Here is a 10,086-nt window from a genome sequence, read left to right on the forward strand (position 1 = left end):
TGTTCCAGTTGTTAATTACTTTCCCCATTGAAAATGCACGCCTTATTTCCAGTCTGAAATTGTCTAGCTTCAACTTCCAGCCATTGGATCGTGTTAGACCTGCCTCTGCTAGATTGAAGAGCCTGTTATCAAATACTTGTTCCCCACGTAGATGCTTGTAGACTGTGATCAAGTCACCCCTTAACTTCTTCTTTGGTAAACTAAATAGATTGAGCAAGTTGAGTCTATCCCAACAAGGCCGTTTTCTGATCCTTAAATCATTCTTGTGGCTCTTCTCTGACCCCTCTCCAATTTATCCACATCCTTCTTGAACTGTGGACACTGGAGCTGGACCCAGCATTCCAGCAACGGTCACACTAGGGCCAAATGACTGATGGGCTACCCAGGAATAACTCGCAAAACCTGCATTAATCCAGCTCACCCACCGACATGCAATCGGAAACTGTCTTTAGGTGTAAACTTGGCTGAGCGTGACAAGTAAACGCTCACCAGCAGCAGCTGTGGTGTGAGAGATTTCCAGCAGCGCGTCGGCTCACTGGCAATATCCACCGTGGTTTCTGAGAGGTGGCAGGCTGTGCTTCCCTGATTCCCTGGCCGCGGGCTCAGAGATTGGCGCTGCGTGCTGGCCGAGGGCCGTGCTTCTTAGCGAGGCCACAGAAGGTTCTGTGATGCCACTGACCCGTTACCCGAGCAGAGCCGAGATCCCCCTGCAAGGCACAAGCTGATCCGGCTGCACGCACCTGGCGTGCCTGGCTCTCTCGCCAGCTCGGGCGCTGAACGGCACCGCTGCTCTGGGAGCGAGCGTTCAGCCGCCCAGGGGATGGCTGTGGGTTTGGTCCTGCACGACAGGCGCTGATGGGGATTGTCCATTGATTTCAATGGCAGCAGGAGCAGGCTCTGTATCACCATCCTACACTCCTCCCAGCCCCACAGTGAGCTCTTCTCCCCAGCCCAGCCTCTCTGACCTGAATCTGACCCCTAACCCCCTCCGCTCCCCTGACCCCCAACCTCTCTGGTCTTCTATCCACCACCTCCCCCACTCCCTCCGATCTCACACCCTCTCCCTCCGCCCCCCGGCCCTCTGGCCTGATATCCCCCTACTCCCTTACTCATGACGGTTCCCTGCTGCTCCCAGCTAGAGTCAGAGAGTTTAAGGCCAGAAGGGGCGACCAGAGCACCCAGTCAGACCTCCTGCAGAGCACGGGCCCACCCAGCACCCTCACGCTAAACCCAGCAACTGAAATGAGTCCGAAGTATTAGCGCCTGGCTGCAGGAGACTGGCCGAGTATGTGCCACAGGCGGGGAATAGGAAGGACTGAGGCGCACCGGTGCCCGAGGCCACCACGATAGCAGGGAAATGGTTACATGAGCTATTCACACACTGCAGAGGAAGGGGACCTGCCCCCCTGCCCGAGTCCCTGCCAATCTGAGCTGGGGAAATTCCTTCCTGACCGCACGCACGGTGATCAGCTAGACTCTGAGCACGTGAGCAAGAGCCAGCCAGCCAAGCAGCCGAGCGAGAGAGACCTGCTGCCATCTCCGAGCACGGCCCACCCCGTCCTGCGTCCCACGTCTCGCTGTGGCCATCCCTGACGCTTCAGAGGAAGGAGACAATTCAAAACAAAACCCAGAATACACTGGGGGTGGGGGACACCTTCCTGATCCCTACAGATGACTGGCTGGGCCCTGAAGCATGAGATTTTAGGAACTTAAGACATAAAGTGGAAGGGACCCTCCAGGGCTGTAGAGCCTTGGGCCCTCCCAAACTTTCTGACCTCCTAGCCACCTCCTCGTCCCTCTCCCTCTCCTCCATTCTCCTCGTGCTCCAGCTTGTCTTTTTCTCTCTCCTCTGTATAACTCCCTCCTCAGTCATTTTCTCTCAGCCGTCCATCTGGGCCGTTTCCCCTGCCCCTGTCTCTCTATCACGTCCTAGCACGCCGTTAGCCGGCAATTGCCTTTCTCGCTGGGCAGCGTTCGGGTTGCAGTGCCCGAGGAGAAAGGAACGGGGTCGGATGGGGAATAGCTGTCCTACCGCCAGCCCTGCTGGGCTTTCCAGTCCATGCAAAGGGCTGTAAGCAACTAGCGCTGAGCTATCACCAGCAGCTGCTCAGAGCACAGCAGTTCAGTCGCTGAATCTGTCACCAGCCTGAGGTACAATCTGTAACAAGTCATTTGCCTGGATTTTGTGTGGTTTCAAGCGAAACGTTAGGACAAACACACCCCAAGACCCCGTAGGGAGCAGGTGTTCAATTCTTCCTCCTGGTTGCTCTCGGTTTAATTGACCACAGACTGTTTTGGGGCTCAGGCAAACAAAGGAAAATATCTTACGTGTCTAGAATGCCATTCACTCCCCAAAGCTCTTTGCAAACTATAACCATCACTGTGATGCAGCCACCTCTGGGGTGGAATGTGGCAGCTGTTTAACAGGTAGCGGCACTGCACAACAGTTTTGGGTGGAAAGCGTAGAAAACCGTTGTAACCAGCGGAAATCGCAAGGCGCATGTAGGCTGGCAGAATGTCATTTCCTAGCCAAGCAGTCGGGCAGGGCTTTGGGATCACACTTGCTGCCTAGCAAAAGGTGTTCAGAGGCACCAATCTTATCGGAAAGGGCAGCAGCTCCAGCAGAACAGCGCCCCCAGCTGGTAGAATAGTACCTACGGCATCAACAACCCCACTCACCCACTAGCACCATGTTGCGGTGGTTTCCTATCCAGGTACCGAGCTGGCCTGAGTCACCTTCCTGAGCTTGGGAAAACTGCCTTGATCACGAACCGGAGCTGGATGCCTCCAGGCAGACTAGGTCCCCGTCCGCCCACCATGATCGCTTTGTGTTGGGTTCTGATTAACAGGCCAAATCTCTCCCTGGGAGTCGGCAGAGTTGTCTGTAGCTCTTTGCCTTTCACAACTGGGGTAACTGACCGCGGCTGTCTCCTTTCTGCCTCCCCAGGGAACTGAGAGCTGGTCATTGCCGCCCGGAGCAGTGTCAGAGGCAGGGGCACAGCCAGGCGCCAGGGGAAAGGGGGGAGCGAAATTTTGGGAGGGAGGGAGGAAAAACTCTCAGCCGAGAGCGTGAATATCGGACCAGGCTGCAGAGAGACTACGGAACACGGGCGGCCAAGGAACCGACGGCTCACCACTGTTTATACTGCCGTCATGGCTGTGCCAGCTGAGAAGTGCCAAGAAAGTGTAGCGACTTTGCTACAGTTACGGCGTAATTTCTGCTGAAGACACCTACCCCTGAACCCTGAGACCCCCCCCCCACTCACCCAGTGCCCTCAGTCTCTGCTCCCCCTGCCCCCTCTCCTCCAGCCTCGGCTGTGCAGTGCGAAAGCGGCCCCTTTACGAGCAGGCCTGGAATCGGAAAGACACATTCAGACGCAGTTCCAAGCCCTTGACCCCGCGGAGCACATCCCTGTTAAGAACAGCGTGTTCCTTCACGCCTGGCAGACGGGAGGTCACAGAGGTTAGCAGCAGGCGGATTGGCCCGGCCCAGCATCTGCAGCGTGGGGAGATCTGCAGCGGCCTCTCTGGAGCTAAACCTTTGGGGCACTGCAGGGCGGGTCGTGGAGGGGGCTGCTCATTGGAGGTGCCTTTCCTGGCTGGGAGACCTTCAGCTGAGCCCGACGGAGGAGGAAGAGACAGCGAAGGTCCTATGGTGATCTCTAGCTCCAGCGCGGGAGGGAGGTTCTGCACCAGCCTCTCAATAGCAGAAGCTGGGGGGCAACCAACTAACCAGATTGAAGATGGAGCTTGATAAGTAAGGGGGTGACATGAAGGGCTTGCCTGGGATGGCAGGGCCTGGCCTGGATGGCCCACGAGGCCCCTGCCAGTCCTGCGTCCCTGGTCTAGTGAAAAGATCCTCCCCTTATGGGTGCAGCGAGGCTCAGAGGGATCCCAAAGTGCCTTCCAAACGGCTTATAGAACGACTTCACCAACGCCAGAAATGCAGCCACTTCTGGGGCGAGACACAGCAGCCCCATGGCCACAGCACACAACAGTTTAGGAGGCAAAGGAGACTCCTCTGTTCAGCTGAAGCCACAAGGGGAACCCGGAGAGGGAGAATGTAATTCTGGAATCTGGCCCAGGGAGCGAGGCTCCCGGCCCTGCCCCCGGGGGAGAGCCAGGGGACCGTCAGCGACTGCAGGTGGGCAGGACCTTGGTTTGCCTTCTCAATCTCAGCCGAAAGACAGGCCCTCTAGCAGCACAGCGCCCCCTAGCAGGGGGCAGAGACTCAGAGGGAGGAGCCATCCGTGCCACGTCACCCACTCCATCTCCGGCAGCTGCTGTCTTTTCCTTGGAGAGCTCCTGGCCAAAGCCCTGCCCCTGCCTATCCCGTCAGCCGGGAGCGGGGGTAAATCAGCAGGCAGGCTCAGGTCTGCATTCGGCACCCATGTCACTGACGTACTAGTTACAGGGAAGCCTGGACTCCCAGCAATGCAGCAGGGGCTTCCCTGGCAGCTGGTTGCCAGGACACTAGCCATATTGTAAAGATTCAAACAAGAGGCAGCGTTCCCTAGTGCCTAGAGCCTCGGACTTAGGAAACCTGGGTGTTAGTCCTGGCTGTGCCACTGACCTGCTGTCTGACAGCTGGCCAGTCCCTGCCTCTCTCTGGGCCTCAGTTTCCCCTCTCCCCCTCTGCCAGTTCAGCCCGTCAGCTCTTCGGGGCAGGGACTGACTGTTGACTCTGGCCAAGGGAGTGAGTGGGGCCCTGGTCCTAGTCGGGGCCTGGAGCGGCTCCTGTGATACAGACAAGACCTCACAGTAGGGGCGAGTTGGTTTACTATTGAGCCAGTGTCAGGGGAGCAGCCTGGAGATCCAGATGGTCGGCCAGGAGAGGCATCCGAAAGTTACTTTTTCTGAAGCTTTGGCTGAACGGCCAAAAACTTTTCAGCTTAGAAAATGGGCAGGAAATTCCACCGGGCTAAACCCAGAGCCTCTCGCCACAGCTCCCAGTGAAGCCAGTGAGTGAACCAGATCCCCACATCCGAGCAGACTTGAGCGCTGGATCCAGATTGGGATTGGGCGCGAAGGCGTGATTAGGGGGCGAGCCTGGTGCTACAGCCCCGGGGCACTCAGCCTCCGCTAAGCACCAGAGGTGCACACCAGACCAAGCGAGCCCATCCTAGCAACCTCTGTGACGGCGGTGCGGCCTCTCTCTTTCATGTCGTATGGCTAGCACTCCCCTACTGGGAACTGGGGGGGGGACCAGCCCTAGGGACAACCAGATGGAGAGCATGGGAACCCCCCAGTCCTGATAACCTGCACCCACGAAACAAAAAGCTCTATGCAAGCAGCACGCATGGCCAACATGCCAACACGCGTGACCAGGGGCAGAAACTCGCTTCTGGGGTGCACCCCTGAATGCTCCAAGGCCTCATATTGTTTGGGGTGGAAGGGTTTGGTTCCAGGGGGGGGGCAAATGTCAGCAAACGTCCATTTCATCGTATGCACACAAACCGGCGAAAACAGGTCTCCACTGATCATCGTGGGAATTTGTAGTGAGGCAAAGCAAGAAAATGCTCCTTGGGAACTTATTCGAGTTCGATCTGAGGAGATTTACTCTGTATATTTCGACACGGGATATTGACACTTTGTGTTTTAATGGTTATAAAGCTTTAAAATCTCAGCGTCTCCTCTCATTAAAGAATTATTCGGACACTCCCCCCCCCCCGCTCCATCTCCCACATCTGGGAAAATGTACATCGATCAGAACAGAGGGAAAATGCTTCCAAATGAACCTCAGTATTACCCAGCGACATTATAACAGAATAAAAATCGCATTCTGCTAAGCCGAACTATAGCCCGAATTGCATCCGGAAAGGAGGAGGGGCTGGTGGTGAAAGTCTGGGATGGAGGACACCTCGGTCCTAGGGGCAGACCCGTCCCAGGTCCCGTCGGGCAGGTTCTGGGACTTTATTGGATGACAAATTGTACTAGTTTTAGTTTTTCTACAAAAAAATCCTGAATATTGACTTTTTCTCATTTTTTCGCCTCCCTTCTCCTTTTCTCAGGGGAAAAATGGAAAAGGGGGCGGGGAGAAAAAAGGGAGGGGGGGACTAAACCAGTTGCTGAAACACACACCAAAAAAATCAGTTTTAAATGAGAATTTTCTCCAAAAATTGTAATTACCAAAATAAAGGGAGGGGAGCCATTTCCCCCTCACCCTGTGGAGCCTGAATTGAATCAGCAGCAGCCTGGCCCTCGCTCTCTGCCTCAAACTGGCTCTGGGCTTTGCCTCCTGGCTTTGAGCGCTCCCTTGCCCCTGCAGCTGCCCAAGGGCAAGGCAACCCCTTCCTGGTCGGACTGGGCGAGGAGAGCCGCTGTTCCCGGTGAGCCCAGCCTGCGCTGTTGACAGCAAACACGAGCTGTTCCGCGGGACCGGTTCAGCTCCGGGTGAGGGTAAACAGATGCAGCGGAGGCAGAGCCTGACCAGGGCGCTCTGGATTCGCCTTGAACTGGACACGGAGATCGCGGCACACGGCGAGGGGAGCATTCAGGCAAAGGAAAGTGGCTTTCAGGCCTTCCTGATCTCAGGGCAGCTGTACAGAACAGCAGCCGCAGCGTCCTTCCCCCTCCCTGGCCCCTGCCCCACACGAATCCAATACTACCTGACAAGCACCCAACACGTCCCGGAGACAGGGGCTGATTAGTACTTAACCCTATTGTACAGCGGGAGAAACTGAGGCAGGGAGCGCCAGCTACCACGCTGATGAGTGTGGGATGGATAGCCAGCTAGCTTCCAAGTATTCGGTATTGCTATCGCATCTAGGGCCTCAGTCACACACCAGGCCCCCTGGGCTCGGCATTGTACAAACACAGACAGTCTGGGCCCTGAGGCAGCCGGCTAAGGCCAGACTGAGGGGGGACAGGGAGCACCAGGTACCGAAGAGCCGATACGTGCTTGCCTGGAACGCTGCTGTCACAGCGCACCCCAGCTGTTTAACCACAGGCAGAGAGAGCCTGGGTCTCCTCTCACTTCCACGGGTGTCAATCCGGAGTAACAATGGGCTCGCCCGAGCGCAGAGCTGGGGGACGTGCCAAGAGAATCAGACCCAGGTGGTCTTTTCGCAAACACATGCGGGGCCTGCGAAACATGCACCCACCGGTTTTGGCACCTGCGCTGAATTACTGGGGCAGGTGCGGCCCCTCCGCTCTGTGCCCACAACCCAGGGGACTGGGTGGATAAAGGCTTTGCCCCGGCTCATGCCACGGGTGGCCAAGCAACTGAGGCCCGGGACTGGGACTGAGGAATTGAAGGCTCCCCCATGCTGCTCTAGCAGGGAGGGACCAGCTCTAGGGATGAGCGGGCTGGTCTCTCTCCAGAGGCCCTTTCTACACAGATTGCCAACAAGGGGCCAATTAGTGCCCACCGTGCTGGCCGTTAGTGCGAGGTGCACACCTGGACTTGAGTCTCCCTCCTCTCCAGACTCAGTGCTCAAAGTCCACTCAGTAGCCGTCACCTGTCTGGACTGATGGGCTGAGTGGAACAGGTGCCTTAGAGAGGAAAAGGCTCTGTAGCCCACCCCCACGCTAGCCAGTCCCCTGCAGATTCCTTCCCCTGCATCCCTCGGCCACTCAGCATCAGCGGGGCACACAACTCAGATCCTCCTGTTCCACAAGCCAAGCCTGTAGAGCATCTCCGGTAGCTGTGTGCAGTGCAGGGCCCATGACACACGCTTGAGCAGTTCTGATTCCATCCAGTGGAGGGTGGGAGTGCCGCATACACACAAGCCAGTCCACGGGATGCACGCAAGCAGCAGGTGCTGCTGTCTGAGTGGCTGGGGGAGACTGGTTTTGTTTAAAGACTTCAGCTCATCTGTTGCTTCTGCTCATGAAGAAGCCGTGACCTGGGAGCGGTGCACATTTGGGGCCCCAGTGCCCGTTGCAGGGCTGTGTATTACTCTGAGAAGCTGTCAGGCTGGGCTGACGTCAGGGAGTGGAGCTACTGGGACCTCTTCCGGGAGTTCTCCTTGGGCAAGGTTAGCTGGGAGCATTTGCAAGGCAGGGGACTTGAGGCGCTGGCTGTGTGGATGGGACACAGACACTCATGTCTGCACACAGAGACAGCCACGCACACCCAGACCTGCAGTCTGCACGTGTCCAGAGGCAGAGAGGAAGACAGGCAAGTAAACACACACACACACACACAACTAAATACACAAACAGAACCTAATCTCTCTCGCTCTCTCTCACACACACACACAGACACACAACTAAATACACAAACGGAACCTGATCTCTCTCTCTCTCTCATATACACACACAACTAAATACACAAATGGAACCTGATCTGTCTCTTTCTCTCTCTCTCTCTCTCTCACACACACAACTAAATATACAAACAGAACCTGATCTCTCTGACACACACACAACTAAATACACAAACAAAACCCAATCTCTCTCTTTCTCACACACAAACACACAACTAAATACACAAACAGAACCTGATCTCGATCTCTCTCTCTCTCACACACACACAAAACTAAATACACAAACAGAACCCTATCTCTCTCTCTCTTTCTTTCTCTCTCTCTCTCTCTCTCACACACACACACACACACAACTAAACACACAAACAGAACCCAATCTCTCTCTCTCTCACCCACTCACAACACCTGAGGGGAGGAGGGGTAATGGTGGAGACTGCGGAGTACTTTGCCAAGTGACTTCTATACAGAATTTGGGAAGAGATAGACTCCTTTGCCATCTAAAGTTTCTCACTGAGCAATCCACTTTCTGAGCCTGATTCTGTTCTCATTTACACTGGTGTAGATCTGGAGTCACTCCATCGGCTTTGCTGGAGTCACTCCGCATTTATGCCAGAGTTGCTGAGAACAGAACCTGGCCCAGTGCCCTTCTCTTTGGGGTAAATGTCACCCTTTTACTTCAGTATGAAACAGCCTCCCAGACAGCGAGCCGCAGTGTGAACACCAAGCGTTGTAAGAAGCTATGGGGCAGGTGAGTCAGCCCCATAGCCACAGGGAAACGGTGCCCTGGCACCATTCCAGGGTCACTTCCTCTCAGTCATTCTGGGCTGGGGGTGCAGCTAACACAAGGAGGAGGCAGAAGACAGAGACTAAAAGGGTTCCCGTCCTAGAGGGAGTTCAGGACTCCAATCCAACAGGCCCCATGTACACCCCTTGGGGGAAGGGAGCCCCCCTGAGCCTGCCATACAGATGCCCTCAGTTGCCAGGGTTTGCGGAAGGATCCCTCCGTGCACTTCCCAGAAACGTGTACCAGGCTTGGCACTTCACCTGAGGTGCTCCAGCCGCTCAGAAAGGACAGGTGGGGAAACTGAGGCATGGGGCAGGGACGTGACTTGCCCCGGGCCGCAGAGCAGGGGAAAGAACCCAGAAGTCCAGCTCCCCACACCCAGTCACCACATCCAGCCAAGGTGGAAACCACACAGACCTTGGGGGGCCTAAATGCAAAGAGCTCAAGTCCCCACAGTTCTCCCCTCCCCCTGCTGCCCCCCCCCATACACAGCCCCAGGCTGGGTGCTAGCAGGGCTAACATTATGGATGGGGGGGTAAGAACAGCTGTTGCAGGGGGGGCGTTCTCGCCAGCCCCCCTCCCCCCGGCACAGCCCCCCCGACACGGCCCCCCCGACGGTACTCACTCAGCCTGGGGTTGGTGACGTAATTCCTGGTGACGGCCTGGACATGCTCCTGGGCCCCTGCCAGCGCCCCTGGGTGCCCGCTGAGCCTCACCTCTACCTTGGCAGCCATCGCTGGGCACAGCTGGGGCGGGAGGGAGCCAGGGGGTTTTATAGCAGAGGGTTACGCTGCCCTGCTCGTCCCTCGCTGGCCCACACTGGTCAGATCTGCCCCTTTCCCGGCTGCGTCGCTGGCCCCGGGGGGGATTAGACCTGCCCACACAGGCCCCTGTTGACTGTAAACTGGGGCAGCCTCAGCACCTGGTTGGGAGCCCCAGGCCCAGAGTGCAGGTGAAGGTCACCTGAGGGCTCCCACCTGGGGGTGGCTGAGTGAGGCCGCAGCTCAGGGCTCTGCATTGAGCTCTGGGTGCCGGGGGAGGAGGTGGTTGTGTAGCTGTGTGCTGGGGGAGTAGGCAGTGACTGTGTGTGGC

The 10,086-nt window shown here is 56.7% G+C and overlaps 1 protein-coding gene across 1 annotated transcript in view; it reads right to left on the bottom strand.

Moving 5' to 3' along the window:
• ATP6V1B1 (ATPase H+ transporting V1 subunit B1) overlaps nt 1–9,728 on the bottom strand; it is a 78,374-nt gene extending 68,646 nt beyond the window's left edge. The window contains exon 1 of the mRNA XM_026659546.1: nt 9,620–9,728. Coding sequence (XP_026515331.1) covers nt 9,620–9,728 — 109 coding nt within the window. The remainder of the gene's footprint in view (nt 1–9,619) is intronic.
• Nucleotides 9,729–10,086: the final 358 nt, after the last annotated feature.

The sequence above is a fragment of the Terrapene carolina genome, unplaced genomic scaffold, assembly GCF_002925995.2.
Source record: "Terrapene carolina triunguis isolate 2854851 unplaced genomic scaffold, T_m_triunguis-2.0 Scaffold633, whole genome shotgun sequence".
In the NCBI taxonomy this organism is placed as follows: domain Eukaryota; kingdom Metazoa; phylum Chordata; order Testudines; family Emydidae; genus Terrapene; species Terrapene triunguis.